At 35.4% G+C, this 20826-nt stretch overlaps 1 protein-coding gene across 2 annotated transcripts in view; it reads right to left on the bottom strand.

The window, feature by feature from the left end:
• Positions 1 to 20826, bottom strand: part of GRID2 (glutamate ionotropic receptor delta type subunit 2) — a 579007-nt gene that overhangs the window by 240882 nt on the left and 317299 nt on the right. For both annotated transcript variants that reach the window (XR_011919919.1, XM_072405568.1), the window contains exon 5: positions 1570 to 1623. Coding sequence is in view for 1 of the 2 variants with exons in the window: in XM_072405568.1 (XP_072261669.1) it covers positions 1570 to 1623 (54 nt within the window). In the remaining variant the exon portion in view is untranslated. The remainder of the gene's footprint in view (positions 1 to 1569; positions 1624 to 20826) is intronic.

Below are 20826 nucleotides of genomic sequence, written 5' to 3'. Positions count from 1 at the left end.
TAAATAGAAAAAATGTCAATATTTTTAAATATGTATTTCCTAAATGTATTTCACCAAAGAAAACCACATATTTTTCTTAGTAACATAGCATTAGGCTTCTGTTTGCTCATCATGTCCACGATTCTGTTTTTAAAGTTGGGTGTTTTCCATGATTGTTTTGTTGGCATTAATAGTAACACAAGTGGTAAATCAGTGTTAAACCCATGCATTTTTTAAGTTGGGTGGGAAAAGATTTGTAGGTGGGTGGCAGCCCCTGTATTGTCCCCCAACTCTTCAGTAACCACCCACAAAGAGCCAGGTGGTTACTAAAGTTCCAGGTGGTGCGCCGGGCAAAAAGTAGCTGGGAAGAACACTGTAAATGATTATTTTTTAGAATGTTGTAGATGAAGGTGTCCTATGTTGAAAGATACTCTACAGACCATAAGAGATATACCATGAAGAAGAGAGATTGTTGCCAGAAATGTTTGTATGTGGACTGGTTTCCTGACCACAGCAAAAATATAATCCAACATGTGACATCTGAAACAAATAGCTTAACTTTGCTAATGCTTTCATATTGTTGGGTACAATGTGCAGGCCAGGAAATGCATTATACCCAACTTGGTTGCATTCAATGTATTGTTCTGACTACTTAGTCACAGCCAGCCTACAGTGGTATTTATTGATCAAGTGGTAATAGGTTGTATTTTTAATGGAATCAAAATTGAATGTTTTCTATAGGACACACAAGTGTGTTAATTTACTAAAATGAAATTTAGTCTGTTTACTTATATACTATTAAATACAATATATACTATATATCTTATTTACAGTATAATAAATTATTCCTTGCAGGGGAAAATTCATCCAATCAAGTTTAAGCAATGGATAGTTCACATTGTTAAGTGAACGGCATTTCTTTAGTAAATCCACTCCAATATAATGCTTTCTTCTATTTTGGCTGCACAAAATGTACTCTGCCGGCTATTTGCCTACCTGAATATTTGGCTCTGATCCACCTGCAGCATTTTGCTGCTTTGTCCTTCCACAGAAACCACAATTTCATCAGAATTTGTAAAATAAATAAAAAAAAACATATTTTGAGAAAACTTAGAGAACATAAATAAATTATTTTGTTTTCATTCTTTGTGATGCACAGGGCGATGGTTAATTCATCAAAGGAGCAGCACAATATCATTGCTGCTTACTGTTATTTTATTAAAGGTCTCAAATCTATCTTTGGATAGAAATTTAATTATAAAAGTAAAATATTTTTTATAGTTTTTGAAAACCCAAATTGCACAGCAAACACACACAAGTGCACCATATATTAGGGTCATAGAGGCTGCACTTGTGCAACTAAGAATGGCTACAACTTCTCTGTAGCCTTACCACTACCATAAAGAAGTTAAATTTCTAGGAGATATAGAAAGTTTATATATGTACCTAGTCACTAGCACCCAAAAAAACTCTAAAAAACTATCAAAGTCATATTGTTATAATACCACAGGTTACGCTCACATCATGTAGAATGGTCTATCTTTATGCAAATAGATCAGCACTTCACAGTAAGACGAGTATGGTATTTACCTCATTTATTATGATCCAGTGACAATCAAAGGCAACCAAGTTTGTTTCAACGACCTGTAAAAAAAAAACATCCTATTAGTAAAAAACACATCTAATAAGGAAAGCTTTTAGTCATTAAAAGGATTGAAGAGCTCTGGAATTCAGATAACCTGATTTTATTTTTCTTCTTTTAAATACACTGAACAATTACCAATTCAAAGCTGAATATTTTACAGATGAAAGTAACCTCATAAAGCATTGAACTAGTTGCGGATCAGCTCCATGCTACATTCCTGACAGTAGTGTAGGAAGAGGGGTTGAAGAGGTTTCAATCAAGCCTGGGCCCCCTACTCATTAAGCCTGCAGGGGTCCTAATGACTGTATGGCCCCTCACTGTTGTACATCGAGATCTTCCACCTTTGGCTTTTTCTTCCTGGCTCTGCATTAGATGATGTTATCTGTCAGAGTATGGCAAAAGTAGTAGAAATTCTCCTTTGATGGTTCCATTTACAACAGTGCTTGGCCAGTAAGGGTGTGAAGGGGAGAACTGTCACGAAAGAAGGCCTCTTATGAGAAAGGGGTCTCTGATTTAAAGTTGGTGACACTGATGTGAAGTGGGGGACTCTAATCTGAAAATGTAGTCCAGACTTGAAGAGGCAGATACTAATTGTAAGGGGAGTCAGATGTTAAGGTAGGCCTCATATGGTAGGGCTCATAGGGCCCCAAAGAAAGAGATTAATAGTAAGGGGAGAACGCACATGTAAATGTGCTACTCATGTAAAGGTTTGTCCCTGATGCAAACAAGCTTGTCCTCAATGGTTAGAAATTAGCACTGCAAGCCCATAGACCTGCAGATCAATGGCAGTACAGTGACAGCTTTAGCACTACATAATATACAAAACAACACTCCTTCATCCTGGGGTGTGCTTTCAACCCTTCAATTCTCATGCATTTGTGCACCTCCTATTATTTGTGATAATTGTGATATTAATTACTGGAAATTGATAGCAAGAGCATCAAAAATGTAGAATACAAAATAACAGATTCACTTTACAAGGACATATATATATTAGTGGTCAATGCTTGCCAAGTTAACATATGAACCTAAAGCCATAAGTACACTGGCAATTTATTCTGTGCCATATGTTTACCAAGTACTAAAGGACCTTTGTACAATATATGTAATGAACACTTTTAAAGTGTTTTGAGTGACCCTTTATAAAGAAAAACTTTGGTGGTAAAATAGGTTCAGTTCAAATGTATTTGTTTGATGTGCAAATGTACCTTTAATTTTATGAACCAGGGCTCACTTGAAAGTGAGATAATCTTTTCAGCATTGTATTTCATTCTGAGTGAAATAGATTTAAATAGAATTAAACTTAATAACATAGCAGCATGTTAGCTCATTATAAATTCCAAGTGCTGAATGACAAAGGGCTAGAAAACATCTGTAGGCATTACACGAGTAGCTTTAGCTTACTGTAGAATCTCTTCAATGTGTCTTTACTCAATAGGAGCTGACAGCTAATCACATCTGGTGTAGTCTGTTTAAGATATCCTGATGATCAGTATTGATTAGCAGTAATTATGATAAATGAATTGTTGTGCATATCAATCTCCATCGCTAATGCAAACAAATATACAGCCTTCCAGACAATGGATTGTTACAGATGCTTCCTACAGGCTTCTCTATAGGATCAGAATGTCAAGTCTAGAGCATAAAATGATTCTTCATAAAATATTTGTCACATATAAGTATCATATCATATTAAGATGCAAATTAAAAGCTTAAAATTCCAGTGTATTTAGGTAAGTTTTAATGGATTATAATTAGAGCTGGGCACAAGCGAACCTGCCTGGGTTCAGCTCACAAATGGTTCCGTTAATCTTGCTCAACATTTTTAAATTCTAAGTCATACGCATGTGAAGCCTATAGGATGCAAATCTTGTTGTCAATCCTGGCCCTTTGTAGGGATTATAAGCAATCTACTAATAAAGAAAAAGCATGAAACCATAGGCAATTAAAGGATGTGGGAAGCTTGTTGGGTATTTCTGGCTACAGAATTTACAATGAACCTATGATAAAAGCAAACATGAACTGTATCCCTAAGAGCTACAAAAGTGACCATGCAAAAGTCAATAAACGTAATGTGCAGAATAAGGAAAATCACTTGTAGTAGTCCAGCCTTGTAGAGGTGAAAAAACACATTTTGATGTAAAATGTAGTTGTTCTGCAAAAAGATTGTCCAACATGTAAAAATTAATCTTCATGATAACATAATAAAAATGGAACAAAGCTTTCATGACTAATGTGCCATTAAAATATTTGGGCCAATTCTTCTGTTTGCTCTGGCAAGGCATGGGTAGCTCTTTTTCAAGTCCAGTAATTTTCTCACTGTCCAATGTTCTCTGTCATTTGCCTTTCTATAGCCCCTTCAACTTACCTACAAATGTGAGATCATCTTTTTAGCTCTCTTTGGTAACAGTTAAGTTGCAAGCAATTCCACTGGTACTTCCTAACCTGTTGCCTAACCTTAGCATAGATGTTTTAGTAAAGATCTTTTGCGTCTACACATCCTATGTCTGTGGACAGCTGTGCCCAAAAGAGGGAAGAGCTAGTCCCCAGCATTACCTGTAGTCTCCTTACAGCTTATATTTTCTATATCACTGACAATATGCCTTGTTTATAAGAGAATGTAGAGAATACGGCAAGAAGAAGAGTGAACAGTGCAGTAATGACATCACTAGCAATCAGAAGCAGCAATGCCTGTGATTTACAGGGGGTGTTTGGGCACATGCCAGGAAATGCACTACTATTTTTTCCATTTGACCAACCTTTTATTTACGTTATGAACACTGGGATATTTACTTGGATCACTTCAAACACTTACAAAAATGTAACGTATGGCTATCTTTATACAGATAAGGACGAAAACTTTCATACACAATAAATTAAATACAGTAAGTTCCAACCATTCTGTGCATGATCTCTATCGCAAGCTATACAAGGCAACAATAAACAATATTGAACGCATCCCATGGCGTTTTCTGTACAACTGTAATTTCATTATGTGATGGTTCAGCTAGAAAGACCATATATACACGTAAAACACATGGCCAAACGGCTTCTGCTGCCCTCATGTGTGTAATTTATAATTTTTATAGACTAGACACATAACATATAACCTGTTTTCTTTGATTTTCGTCAAATAAGCATGGTGAAGAGACCATTTTTACATGTAAATAGCATTATATATGACCAAAGGCTTTCTCTTCTTATGTGTGGGACTCATGATTTTTATTGACTAGACACATATCACCTGTTTTGTTTGCCTAAAGTAAGAATGGTGAAAAGCACCAATGATATACTCAAGGATACGAATGATTGCTAAATTTTGCTGCACTTTATTTTACAGTGAAAATGCTATTTCGGTATTTCTGACAAAATTGCCCTCGAGTATTACCTTGCAGCATTTCAAGGCTTGGCTGAACCCATATTCATTACAAACTATGTTTCTAGCCAATTGCCATTCTTTAATTGAATGTCTGTAAACTATTATTTTTAAAACACAGCTTTATACATTTTAAAGCATATTTCTTCATGGTCTTCTTCGTTAGCCCAACCTAGATGCATGTTTAAAATGTAGGAGTTTTATTATACCCTATTATTATGCTAATGTTGTTGGCTGGTTTCCTTACCTTTTTTTCTCTTCTGGATTTATTGTTTATGTTTACATTACATTATACTTACATATACTTATGTTTACATTATAATTTGTCTTTGTGCTTTATCTGTCTGTTATTTATGGATATGTGTTCTCTTTCTAAAAACTCTTATATAAAAATCATCTTTCAAAAAAGTATATTTAATCACTGGTATTTGCTCCCTTTTTTGGTCTATTTGTAAAATTTATAATTAAACTTGTTTTGTTATGTCTAATTAAAAGAAAATACCAGTTGATTCTGCCTGAAATCTTGTGCTGTTCTTTTGTCCTATGTGGTGTTAACAATAAAACATTTTTTGTGGAAATGAGGAAGTGGAAAGTGCTCTACTTTTACTTTTATTTCTTGGTTAAGTAGGCAGTGAATGTGACTAAATGGTTGATAAGGTGTTTTGAACTTAGTGCTGCACACTTACTGTACACCAGGTGGGTGCTGTTTTAAATACAGAAGGGAAGTTAGGAGGGCAGAGTAGGCTTGGGCGGAATAGCAGCATGTAACCCCCTGCCCAAAACCCATCTGACCGCAAAGTGAGTTTATATAGTTGAGATAGAGTCGAGATATAAATATGAGCCCATAGTAAATCATTATGCTCTGCTGCATTCCTCATTTTCTTTTATTATCTGGTCATGCCTGACACTCACTCCAATTATTATCAATGCACCTTCTGGGAAATGCTGGACAAACCTGTTACTGCATAGGCATCAGATGATTTTGTGCATTCAATAGCTGCATGTAAATTACTTATGCATGTAAGTTCAACTAGATTTAGGGTCTAACCTTTACAAGAAACCACACGTTAACCAACCATCTGGGTATGCTAAATATTGCAAATGAATCAAAGCCAGATTCATAGATTTTTTGCCCATTTAAATGTTTGTAAAGAACCCTTTGAGTTGTGAACTTGCTGCAATTTTTTAGTGTCATTTAAAGAACAGGAGACACTTAGTTTTTGTGTTAATATCATCTCACAGCAATGCCGAGGCACTAAATCTGTTCAATCTATTTCCACATAATCAATTAAACTTAATAAAAATGTTTCCACCTAAACCAATTTCTGCATGACTGACCCCAATTACATTTAAACAATAAAAATGAAGACTTTATCCAGAAAAAAATTATATTTTATTAACTCTCTAATTCATTGCATCCCTTTGGGTATCTTAGAATGTAATTCACTGACCAACTTTCTGTGTTTTGACTTTTGCTTCTTAATGTGATAAATTATATGGTGCTGGGATATTTCTTTAGTAGAGTATTAGATTTAAAGCTTTTTATGTGAATTAAATATTAAAACTTAATGTTTATATTATTCTGTAATGACTTGCAGCCAGTCTTTATCTCTATATATATCTTTATATATATATATATATATATATATATATATATATAGATATATCTTTATATCAAAAAAGAAAGGAACATGCTGCACTCGTAATGACCCTATGCTGCAATCCCAGTGCCCCAGAATGTAGGGCTTGAATTGCTTTTGTAGCCCTTTTTACATTAAAAAGGAAAATTAAGGTTTTGGCGTGTGTGTTGGCAGATGTAACGAGCATGTGCCAGACATGTACTGTGTAAATACGTTATTTTTTCACAATGTGTATTGAAAATTTGGGCCCAACATGCTTAAATCAAAATTATAAAAGTTATCAATTCACAAGCATTACCGTATTTTTCGGACCATAAGACGCACTTTTTTTCCTCCTAAAGTGGGGGGAAAATCAGGGTGCGTCTTATGGTCCGAATGCAGAGGTACAGGGGCATATTTTTTTACTTACCTGTGTCCCCGCCGGTCCCCGGCTGCGCCGATCTCTGCCTGTTCTGTGAACTTGTGCCCGCCCACGAAGGCGGCGCCGATTGATTTGATGAATGCCGATTGGCGCCGCCTTGGTGGGCGGGCACAAGTGCCGCACGCTGGATCTCAGGGGAACACAGGAGGAAAACAGACAGAGGCTGACAGCAGCCAGTGTCTGTGTTCCTCCTCTGTGTTCCCCTGTGTTCAAGCGTGCGGCACTTGTGCCCGCCCACGAAGGCGGCGCCGATTGATTTGATGAATGCCGATTGGCGCCGCCTTGGTGGGCGGGCACAAGTGCCGCACGCTGGATCTCAGGGGAAATCAAATCAATTTTTTTTTTTCTTGTTTTCCCTTGTGCGGAAAACCTGGTGCGTCTTATAGTCCGGAGCGTCTTATGGTCCGAAAAAAACGGTACTTATTGCTATCTGAAAACAAACATGCAGGATTGTGTTATTTTTAAGCTACTCTACACATACACCATATTCAGTGTTTGCCTGACCCAATCTATATAGCAAATCAAAGCGACATATTATGTCTTCAATCATGACAAAGAGAAATCAGAAATCATAAAAGCAACTTCCAGTCCAAAAAAGTCTATTTTATTTTGCTAACTTTTTAACTGTGTATTTAGTTGCACAAAATTCTAAATATTGCGTGACATTATTGTTACTAGAGTTCAGTGAATAACTGCAATTGCTACACATTAAAATTCAGCTTTTCAATTTAATTAACCTAAAGTCTGCTTCCTAGCAATCAGGTACTCCGGCCTTGATTTGTTAAAGATCCCCAAAGCTGGAGAGGATACACTTTCATCAGTGAAGCTGGGTGATTCAGCAAACCTGGAATGGATTTCTTCAAAGTAATTTGCTATTTGCTATCAAATGTTTTAAATCCTGGATCAGATCCATTCCTGGTTTGCTGGGGGTTTACATCCCGTACTTGGGATTTAAATAAAGGAGCATTTTTAATTGCAATACTCACCCTAGCCAAAGCACTCTTGGAGACTTACCTCTCTGCAACCCAGCACTGGTCCTCTTCCTGGCTCCATGAAGTTAGAGTTGCTCTTTAAGAATGAGATGACTTCATTAGGAAGATGCCATAAAAATAAGATTCACTCACAGGGCTAGTGGGTACAGTGTTTCCTACATTACTGATGCCCTGGGAGATGGTATAAAGTACAACTTATCTCTCTTTAAAGGTTTGTGTTGTTACTACTTTCCTTGTGGATCTATTGGTATTAAAAATTTGATAAATCATTTCTAGGGGACCAGTCAGTAGTAGCTTAGCAGCTGCTCAGAGAGAGCGTAGAGAAAAGAGAGATTTTTAAGGCTGTGAGAGGCTGTTTGAAGAAAAAGAAAGACAATGGAAAAAGGAGAAAGTAGTAAGTAGAAAAGTCTTGGGATACTAAACTTTTGCATTATGCTGCTATAGTGCTAAATGAGGGATTGCCTATTTTTGTTTATGTCATCTTTTATTTTGTGTAATAAGCTAGTATATGATCTGTGCAAATCCTTAACAGTTCATTACAGAGATAGTATCATATATGTTCCTTCAAATAAATTACACATAAGCTTTCTATATTTGGACTGTGTCCTCTTTAGGTTAAACAGAAATCATATCAAGGAACCTAATTTAAAACCCATACCAAGCTAGTTTCAATATAGCAGGTGCATAGGAATAGCAGGAATAAAAATGTATGGGTAGTTGGTATCATTTAGGAGTGAAATTAGGTTATTTTAAAACAATTATAACATTAATACAATTATACAAATATGGGCCTAATTACAACAATATTGTTTTTTTTTGTTTTGTAATATTTGTAAAAGTGACATACAGTTACAAATGTGGGTGTTATAAAGAATTTGTGGTACACCTTTGTCTACATGTGCAATACCTTTACTAGTTCATCTGACAGCTAATACCACTATAAAAAAAGAAGATTATTCTTGATGCTTAGTTGTCTAGCAGAAGCAGTGGCAGTCCCTTCGTCTTTTTCCTTAAACAGTAATAGCAAATATGTTTGAATCCTAATTGGTTAATAGTCATATATCCATAGACATATTATTTGGGTTATGAGTAAGCCTTATATATTTTTAATAAAAAAAAGTTCCAATCACAAGACAAAGGCATAATGACACATAAACATAAGTAAAGGATGTTGCAGAGTCATTATGCATAACAAGGTTTGATGCAACTTCTGTGGGCATTAACCCTTAAACAAATTGAGAAATCATATTGCTCCTTTAATGTTTTGCAGGAAATGATAGGAAGAAAAGAGAAATAATATGCAGAGAAATAAAAAGCTGATTAGGACGTTAAGCACTAAATAGCACAGCTTATGTGGTGTGCAAAGGTTACAGGCTTCATTGTTTTGCAGAAAAACAGAACAATTGGGGTAATGTAGAGGAACAGTTCTCAGTGTGAATCTTAGCAGAATCTCTCATCTGAAGAAAGACTATCAACCTTTGGCATTCATTAAAGAATACTGAGTTGCTTGCAGTGTGAATCACAAAAATTTTCATACCAAGAATGTGTGATAGATGGTTTGACATGAAATATGATTTTTTTCTGGTTAAGATGTTTTTTTTTCAATTTAGATAAACCTCTTAACACAAGTTAAAAACAAATCTGTTGTGTATATACTACAATCTCGAGGTATGTTTTATATTTTTAACCGGCAAAAAGTAGAAATCCTGAGCCTGATTTCCACATACAACTTCAATACTATTATTCTGAATAAAATGTGGTTGGAGCTAATCAATTAATTTGTCCTTAGGTTAAACAGTTGACACATTTAAATGTTGCATGCTGCAAGTACAGACACCTAATAAACATATGTGGAACACACACTAATATCACAACATTATACGCTTTTGCCTAGTGAATGAATATAGCATTTACAGCAATCAGTAGGACCCTGTTCGGAAACTTTCACCACAGGTGTGGCTCGGGGTTACCACTTTTGGTATGGGAAATCCACCCCGAGCCACACTCGTGAATACCACCAGGGAGGTTAATAAAGCTCTCTAAGGCTGGAGAGGATGCACTTTCATCAGTGCAGCTGGATGATCCAGCAATTCTGGAATGGATTTCCTAAAAGTCATTTGCTATTTGTTTTTAATCCTGAACCAGATCCATTCCAGGTTTGCTGGATCATCCAGTTTCACCGATGAAAGTGTGTTTCTATATATATATAGAAATGTTGGATACCATGGTATGTCAAGAATGATTACCACTGAGAAAAGTTCCCATCCTTTCCCTTTATGTGTAATTACAGCATTTCTTTTTCTGTGTTCTTTTGTAGCTCAGTGATGTTGTGATGTCCTTTTTTGATTTGTTCTCTATGTTGTCCTAGACTTTTCAAGTCCAATTAATTTTTGCCAAACTTTTGAAAAGAAGATCTTGTGTAAATGTTTCACCTCATAAGTGTCAGGAACACAGTAAAGGTTTTTTGGACTCTAGGGCTAATGGAACTGCATGACATTTATTTTCTGAATGTATCCTTTTCCACTTTTAACCTGTTGTACCATAATATACCATATACATGAAGGTTTTTATTGATACCTTGTAAAATGCACTAACTGTTAGCAACTAATTAGATTTGGTATTTTATCAATATAGATTAGGAAGTACAATGAAATGTACTGTAATTGCTAAATATAAACTTCTAAAATGGTGTACTGTGCATGTTACTATTTCCCTTACAAAATATTTATTGTTAGCTTTGTATAGTGGCTTTAGTAAAGTTTTACTTAAGACCATGTTATACATTTATAAGAAATGTTTGCATGAAACATTTCTAATGACCCCACAGCAAAGAATCCAACGAAAATGCACCTAGGTGGCACACACCACTGGTAGTAATTCAAATAAATATTTGTACTTAGATGAGTTATTACAAGCAAGTGTCTATCTAGAGTCAGGTGGACTAAACATAAAAATAATGGTTCCCTAGTGACTGGACTTGATGAACGTATGTCTTTTTTCAACCTAACTAAATATGTAACGTTGTCATTGTGTGCCATTTGCATTTTTTAAATTTACAAATAATTACCATTTTTTTGAATTAGTACAGGCAAGTGTCCATCTAGAAGTAGATGAACAAAACAAAAAAATTATTTTGTCATTGGGTGCAAATTGTAATTTTTAATTTTCAAAATAATTCCCACTGTTTTCTGTTGTGTAAAGTTCAAAGCAACCAGTTTAATTAAAGTCTTCCTGATCTGGCAGAGTAAATTCTAATATGTGATCTACTTTTAGCTGGAAGTATTGGTATTGTAGTTAGCATGAAGAATCCCACTGATCCCCCTATTGATTTTGTATGTCCACCTGCTGTCTGCATTTGTTTCTTCTGATTATTGCCTTTACTTATGTACTGTAAAGTTAATTGCAAAAATCAGTGAACCTATTCCTCTGAGTAAAGATTCCTTTAGGATAGCACTAATTTGTTTGATGTGGTTGTTTGCAAACATAAGCACATAAAAGTTCATATCATCTTTACTTCCAGATGATATTTGCAAGGTTCCCCATACTAGCTTGCATGCAGTCTTAAAGCCCAACTAAACCCAATATTAAACAAGGCAAATTCTAATAGCAATTATAACAATTGCCAGACTTCATTTCTCAGCATCCCTACATTACAGTCATGGAAACCATGTGTCTACATGTGAAGGAGAAGGCTGACTCCTGGCTGTGTGAATAAGTGCACATTTATAGCCAAACACAGCTACACAATGGGTTTTTGAATTTGTAAAGTTCAACTCTAAAGGTAATACTTATAATTTACTTAAATCAACATACCTGCGTTAAGAATTTGTATTGTTTGTTGTTGGGTTTAGCTGAGCTATAAATTGGAAGGCTACTTATGCCATGCCTTTGTAGCGCTAGGTCTCAGGATCGACACTCGGCCAGAACACTATCTGCATGGAGTTTGCAGGTTCTCCCCGGGTTTGTGTGGGTTTCCTCCGTGTACTCCAGTCTCCTCCCACATCCCAAAAACATGTAGTTAGGTTAATTGGCTTTCCTCCTAATTGGCCTTAGACAACATGTTCATGACATATGAATAAAGTAAGGACATTAAATTGAGGGACAGTTAGTGACATGACTGTGGACTATGTAAGGGGCTGCGTATTATGTCGGCGCTATATATACAAGGTAATAATATTATTAATATTAATAATCAAATACTGTTGCCTTCATGCACATATTTATTACACAATTTACTTTGAATATATCATCATTTAGTCTTAACATCATACTGATCTCTTTTAGGTGTTCTTTTAAATAAATGAAAAACATGTTATATCCCCTTTAAGCTCTGAATCTGAAGTCAATGGGTATATATCTGAATATATGGTTATATTGTTCTATATCAGAAGGCATTGTTGCTATATAATCACAGGTATTTAAGTACAGTAAAGACGAATAAGTAAATGCAAAATAGTTGCCAGTAAAAATAAGCTTATACCTACCTCTGTAATGTGAAAAACATTATCTGTGGTTATCATTAAAACCTCTCGGTAGCTGTTACACATGATAACAAGTGTGATCTGAGAGTTCTGCTCTTTGTGTTTTAAAGAGCAAAGGCCCGTGCCTGGTGTCAGAGTGGTTATTTACAGGCTGACAGTAAAATAGAGGATAATAGAGATATATATATGTGGGTAGGTGGGATACAAGGAAGCATGTAATTAGCAAGAACAAAATGTTCGCATTGCAGGCAGTTGCTGCAGTTTTTCCACTAAATTTATGCTGGACAAATTTAGCACTTAGAAAAGGACTGTTTGGCTTCTTGTTAACTTCAGAACTTCTCTGTGGTTAACATGAATCTCCTGGGATGACTGAGCGTATGTTTGGCAATTGTGAATTTCCACTGTGCCGACCTTCGTATATACAGTCTATGCTTTAACTGGTGGTGTGCCAGAAATCATTCTGCATCACGATGGGAAGATTGGTGAGTATATTATTTAATATGACACTGGGGTGCAATAAAAAGAACCTCACCATAGACAGAGTATAATTAGAACACATAAAACATAAAAAAACATTGTGGAAAAGATAGTTTCTTGGTCCAAACTGCTAAGCACATTTGGAATTCATACGCCTACGTTGTTGGCTTGGTGGCATGCTGCACTGTACTGAAAGCATAAATGAGGAGGCCAGATTGGAAATTTACATAAGAGACAGAAAGCAGGTAACAATGTTTATGCAACACACATCTTTGCTTATTACGAAACTAGAGCAGTGCATGTATTTATACTGATTGGTAAAAAGAGACTGACAATTGGTTAAAAAAATAACTTTTTCCTTATCCAAAATACAGAGAATTGCAACGTGTGAGTAAAACTTTTTGATTTTTTCATATTTATATTTTTAATTGTTTTAGTCCAAACCCTAGAAATAGGAATAGACAAATCATTTGTTAGGAAGTAAAGACGAAAGCGATAAAGTTATTTGTTGCGCCATTGTAATCTGTACCCACATTTTGACTCTTACAGAAGGCCATGCAAATATACAGGTATTTACACAAAGGCCAGTATATAGCCGCTCACAAAAGTGCACATTATACCTGCTTTGTCTGTCATTAATGTTCATACCATACCAACCATATTTAATAAACTCCAGTCATACTACCTAATGTAATTTTAAAGTCAAAAATATTTTCTTAAGTTTTATTTGTGCCTTTCACAAAAAAAAGTTATGGGGCTGTAAGTTTTGGGAATGGCTCAGAGAAGTGGGAGACAGAGACACAACTGCAGAACAGAGGTATATGAGATCTTAAACACCTAAATCTAAGTGGCCCAGAAGTACTGCGGGAGCTGCCCTAGTCAAGGTGAATAACAGCTGCATTGCAGGATGTAGGAGATAGCCTGCATAATTGGGGGGGGTTAAGAAAGTAGATGTTTTAAGAAAGGAAATGATATACTCCTAGCTTGTGCCAACTCCCACCTATGCACACCTCTTGTGTTTCCCTTTAGATGATAAGTTTATTTATTATGTCTGGAGTTGAATTCATATTAGCTTATACGTGAATCCAAACTCATTGAAACAACCTTCTGCCTCTCTCACTGTACATCATTAAACAAAAATCAAACTTTCAGACTTAAGCACATTAGTTCAGAAGAGACTAACCCTCAACCATGCTCGCATGTGTCTCAGAAAAGACACACACCTTCAACAATATGCTATATATGTGAGCTGGAATACGAAGCTATGCAATCTATATATCAACACTTCAGTTGTAGATTAGGGGGGTACCCAGCTACAGTATACATACAGAATCAAAAGACCTTGTATATGCAGCTAAGCTAATTGGTTAATTGGATAGTAATTAAAAAAGACGGAAATTTTGGCTGGTGAGTGGCCCTTGACAATTTAATTAGACTGTTCTGAATTTATAATAATGATCTATCTTAATAAGTACACTGCGGCATATTTTTTTCTCAAAACCATTCTGTTTATAAATCCTTCATGTTTTTGGAGAATTAACGAGGCCCTCAGGCTAATGTGATAAAATATATGTTTTGTTAATGGTTAGGATGACAGTAACAGAACCAGAGCTTTTAGAATTTATGGATTTTGTTGTAACAGCAGTTGCATTTTTCTTAACTGTAGCTAGATATTTTCTTATTGCTTTTACTTCCCCAGTCCCATACTTACATCTGTGTGAATATGATTCAGCATGATTAGCTTAGTGGACCATGAAATCACAATGCAGCTAGTGAACATATAAATTACCCATACACTGTCCAGTTATAGGGCAGAATTGGTAATTTTCAATAGGTTCTAATAATAATTTACAACTTTGAACCCGTCCATAGTTCTCCTCAGAGGCTTTCTTCCGGGCGATCCACCTACAGCATGTGCCTCATCAGCGGTAGTTTGTCATCTGAACAGATGACAGCTGGGCAAGAGCAGCTCCTTTGTTGAATATCAAATAAAACATGTAATCCCGAGGGGCATGGGTAATCTCGAGGGGCGTGAACATGTGGGTGTCTGCAACAACATCATCAGCAGTAGTGCGATAGCTGTATGTGAGTGTAAAAGCTGCTTGTATATTCTGCAGCCTAACAACTCACTGTGTACAAACCTTCAGATCTCCTAAACCATTGGTTGTAACAACTTGAAATTTTCAGGGTACACAGGGTATATATTAATACATATAGGGTCACAAGTTTAAAAACTTGAGAAAATAAACATCAGGGTTGCTGTTTTTCATAATCCTAGGAGCCTGAAATACAAATTGGGGACACTGAGGCTACTTACATAGCAGAAGCATTTTACAATTAACACCATTTGCTCCTAAGGTGTCAGATCAGGGAGCTCTAATATGGTAGATATTGTAATTTTTGGGATACAATTTAGTTTAACTTTAAGTAATAATGTACAAGCCATAGACTTGTTAAAATTCTCAAAAGATGTCTGCAAAAGGAGTAAAGCCTAAAAACTAAAACAACAATACCATTTAGGCTCTGTTTATAAAACAAGGAATTAGACCTTCCCTCAAACATTCCCTCTTCCTGGAAAATCTTGCAGGTCAATGTGTTTCAATGTTAGTAATTGATTCCCACCATGGAATGATTGAGGGAATTGCCCCTAAATGCATTCTAGCAAATAGTTACTAGATAACAAGTTACATAGTTACTAAGCAGAAATAAAAAATTACATTTTAGCTATTTTTCCAATTGGCGTACCTGTTTGTTTTAAAGGAATGGATTCTTGTGGCCCTAGACTAAGCTGTGGTAAATTGGAAGGATAAGAAAAGAGCTGTCAAAGAGACAAGTAAATGGAAAATATATATCGGTCATTGACAGGGACTCCTGATCTTTTGACATATTGCAACTATCTCCGAAGCTATTATATGTATTTCTTTCCTTGGGCAGTATATGGGAATGCGGTTGAGTTGCTTTGCTCTCTTGAACTCATATAAAACATTTTACTTTCATGGTAGAAAATAGTCTAATAATACTAGAAACACTATCTACACATACAGTTCCCTAGGACCTTACTAAACTAAAACAATAACAATAGTAGTAATACTAATCTTTTCATCACCAGTGCCTTATTCTCCATGCTATGGTCAATACCTTGGCAACAACAAAATTGCCCACTGAAAATAGCCTTCCATTGCCTACAATGGGGAATTAGCTCATGGCTATTGATTAGTTCCCCTGCAATTGAAGTTTCCTTTTCCCTTGTCTAACCCTTTTTCTTTACCAATGAAAATGTTTTTAGGCTTGCAACAAAAAAGTGAATCATTCCTCCATTCGTGCTCTGTCATAGTAAAATGGGGAAGGGTTGAAACCACTACAAGTCTCCCGGATGCTCATGCCACCAAATGGTGATCTTGTAAAAAGAAATCTCGGCTGAAGTTTTCCCGGCTGAACACTTCTGGGACTGAATATCACTGATGTGGTTACATAAAGCCTTTTGGTGTATATTCTACTTTCTAGTTCATTTATCAAGGAAATGTTGCTTATTGATCATTTCAAGAAGAAGGCAACACTTTGGTATTGAATCACAAACCTATTCTTTTCAAAACTACTCAAAATGTTTGGCTTTAATCAATGAGCCTTTTACTGATACACACAAGGTTATGTGGCTTGGGAAGGAAGGTATTTGCCAGTTTGCTACCGAAAGCAGAAAACCCAGTACATTTTTTAAAGTAAATTAAATAAATGCTAACACTAACATTAACATATCCATTGAAAACAATCATTTAGACTATCTCAAATTCATGTGAACATTTAATAAGCTGATGTTTGATTTACTGTAGTCCTTTCTTTCACATGTACAGATGAAATAATGAACCAATTACAACATGCAATAAGGCTACAGTCCTGTTTGAATCAAATCAGATGTGATGGACACTCAGTCCTGTGATAATCATTAATTTTGGATATGCCTGACATATTTTTCATGAAATTAATGTTAAATAAATGTTTAGCTGGTCATTAGCAGCATGCATGCTATGACAAGATTTATTTTAAACTGTATAAACTGCAGCAAAGGTAAAAAAACAAAAGCAGAGTTATCTGTAGATGTCTTGAACAAAGGAATACAAAATCCTTTGGCTTTATCTTTCTGTAACATAACAGATTGCAGCAATATTTTCAACTGCTGGTGCAAGCTGTGGCTGCCATGTACAAATCTGTCTATTTAAGCCTCTCTACAGTCCCGTTAGGCATCGTCCTGCAAAATACCAGTGTTGTTGTCCAAGTATCTGCTCGCCACCCTAATGCATTGGCATCTTCTACCTCATTTCTCCAGCTGGAAAACCCACTACAAGATCGTATCCAAAAAACTGTCTGCCAACACTCAGCTTAGCGTGCAGGAGTTTGTATGGCCACAAGCAAAACTTCCCTGAAAGGCTTATCCTTCTTTTTTTAGAGCATCTATGGGAACAAAGTCCATTACTTTAAATACAAAGTGATAAATGTGATAGCAATAGTCTTACAATATGTTTAAATCAAATGTACCTACTCCGTATGGTTGTCAACTTAATGGAAAGTAGAAAGCACGTAGCAATATACTGAAAAACAACATGCTTGTATAGAAAATAGGATACGATAGCAGTTAGACAAAAAGGACATATGCAGTTGTTATATATGTCTTCTAGCCTATGCTTTTTGTTTCGTTTCTTCATTTGCAAATTATAAGGCTATTTTCACTAAAGAAAACGCTATAGAAAATACAATTTGATACACTATACACATTATGTTGCATCATTTTGATTACAATAGCCTTCAAACCTCGTAGCGAAATATTTAAAGTATGTGTTGAAAAATGTGAAAAGCAGAATAAGAATAAGAATAGCTTAAATGGGAATAATGGGATAAAATGAAACATGTACTATTAAGATGTGGGCAATTTTTATAATAAAAGCATGTTATTAACTATTCAAGAAACTATAGCTTTAGGTCCATTAAATAAAAGTGTCACTGTAACAGACATATGTAAATATTTCTACAGACTCCACTTGGATATCCCACAATGAAAGCTAAGACAAATAAGCATAGTAAATGTTTCTAATGCATTACCAGAATTAGGTATATATACATATATTTGAATGAGTTTTGGAATGCACATACATTCTTTATTCAGTCTTCTAAAAAATGATCAGTATTGTTCTTCCAGTATTTATTGTATCACAAAGGATCAGTGGATGCCTCATTGGGGTCTTGGTTAGTTGAGAGCTAGGTGCAGACATGCTAGCATTTATTGTTAATAGTTTTGACATCTACTAAGACAGTGTTGCTCAGCTTGGGTACTTCCAAAGGTTGCTGGGGGTTCCATGATCTATGAGGAATTTGTGCCTCTCAGGTCAATTTAAGGGACACCAATGATCTTTTTGGTTATTTGTATGGTTAACATTCTTCCCACTGATCTCCACATTAATATACTGTGAGCTGTGGACACAGTGATTACAGAAGGGGTTCAATAAAGGCCTGTAAGTTATTCCAGGGTATCCTTCATAATAAAAAAGGTTGAGAAAGGATGTACTCAGGTGGTTGTTTACTGGAAAAAGTTATAGTTATGTCAGAAAGAAATTATTCACAGCAATCTGTTTTTTTATCCTGTCTAGGAAATCATAGATATTTTATGTGGAATCTGAAACATATTTTACAGTGATTTGTAGCACAGTTGCTTAGTGATTGAGTTTATGTAGGGGTTTAGCTTGTTAGCAACAATTTCTCTTCATTTTTTTCTATGGTTTAGCTTTTGATGATTTTTGTGAAGCTAATTGATCCAGCAAACCTGGAATGGATTTCCCAAAAGTCATTTGCTATTCGTTAAAAAATGTTTTCAATCCTGAACCAGATCCATTCCAGGTTTGCTGGATCACCCTGCTTCACTGATGAAGGTGCATCCTCTCTAGCCTTGGAGATCAGATCTTCAATAAATCAGACCCTATGTATCATAAATACTTGCTTTTTTTCTGTTTAATACTGTTTTCACCATGTAGTCGTTACAGGGATACATGTGTCCAGTTGACAATACAGTCCTAAATACAGTCCTAAAAGGAAATATGATAACGAGAGCCTTAATACCAAGACCATCAGTTGTTCTTAATAATGAAAGCTTTTTAGAATTGAAATCAACATTGAAAATTACATTTACATGTTGAGGTTTGGGATTTTAGTGATTGTGTTTAGATATAATTTATGTTTAATGTATGTGTTGGAGGTCAATATTTACTGCTGTTTTAGGTACTTGTGCGAACTGCAGGTTAAGGTTTCATTTTAGGTCATTGCATGCAGGATGCTGGTACATGCTAATTTTGCAGTAACCTGGTGATAATCTGACCTGATAAGCAACAGGGGACTCCAGCACAAAAACATTTCATCTAAGCTCAATAGAATTTTATGTAGTTTTACTTGGGCTATCTGCTCCATCTACTTGCTTCAAAACACTATGTGACTTAAATGTGCAGAAGTCATTGGATGTAAACAAAGAGACAGAACTGTGGCTTCTGGTAAGTGTAAATCTGAGGAAGGGGAGGGTATATAAATTTTAGGTTAGGTGGTTACAAAACAGGTTATATATTTTAAGGATATGTTTTGACTAGCTTTATCACATTTTGGCATTTACCACTCTTAGGCACCTAACTGCAACTGCTAGGCACTCATGAGTGGCTGCAAAGCCTAGCGAATTGGTGTTTCTTTTTAAAATTTGAACCTGCTTGCAAATGCCTAAAAAAACTAGCTAAGCAAGTGGGTCCAACTCAAGTCTACAACCCAAGCCAAAAAAGCAAGCCTGTTTGAATGTTTTTACAAGCAGTTTAAAATAGTAAAATGACTTAAAATTGATTGCAAAAATCACTGTTGTGATTAAAATAGTTAATATTTGAAGGGACATAAAATGTTAAAGACACTGTTAAGGAAACCATTCCTAACTTTCATATATTCTTTGTTCTGATAAAAATATTGTAAAGGAAAAAACTGGACAACGTTAAAATATAAATTTCATTTGTCATACTTTCTTGCATGTTTAAGCCAAATACATCAGCTGGATAATAATTTTTGTTTTAAGATTTCAATGTGTACCCTTAGTGAAGCTGCCGTTTACATTTATCATTTTAAACTGTCTGTGCTGAAACCCTAATTAATTCTAATGTACTCTTTTGGTATTTCCCTATTGAGCTTTCTATAGAATAACATCCAGCATATCATAAAATAAATGAAATAGCAAAGGAACGCCGTCAAGGAATACCTATTTCACAAATTTAATATATATATATATATATATTATACAGTTGTTGACTGCCATCATGACATGCCAGACATTGCAATGATAGGCAAGACTGAGGCAATGTATTATAAAAATAAATAGCAATGTATAACATGACTGGACATGCAATCCAGAAATCCATTTTCTGTGAAATAGGCTGAGAATATAAAGGAAAATGGTTTCTCAAAAATACCAGTGAGATGTGCCTCGCATAGCTTTTACCTAGAGATATTGAGTTAGCGATCTGTATTCCATTTTACTATAAAATTAGCACCACTGCTGCTTAGCTTTTGTTGGCCAAGCTTGCATGAGTCTCAAAACATCTTCAGTCATTACATAAAAAATTATTCTCTTTACTAGGTGAAGTTAGCAGAGTTTTGCTGAGCTGATAAAAATTTAATGCTTACTAAATATATTCATGTCATTTATTGGTTAACCATAGGAAGGACAGCATATGGTAAGGTTAAGGTGCTACATTTTAAGGCTCGTCACTCACATTAGTGTCTTGTTATATTATTAGTGTACATTTCTTT

This window comes from Pyxicephalus adspersus, chromosome 3, assembly GCF_032062135.1.
Source record: "Pyxicephalus adspersus chromosome 3, UCB_Pads_2.0, whole genome shotgun sequence".
Lineage (NCBI taxonomy): Eukaryota > Metazoa > Chordata > Amphibia > Anura > Pyxicephalidae > Pyxicephalus > Pyxicephalus adspersus.
This window is presented reverse-complemented; position numbering and strand designations above follow the sequence as displayed.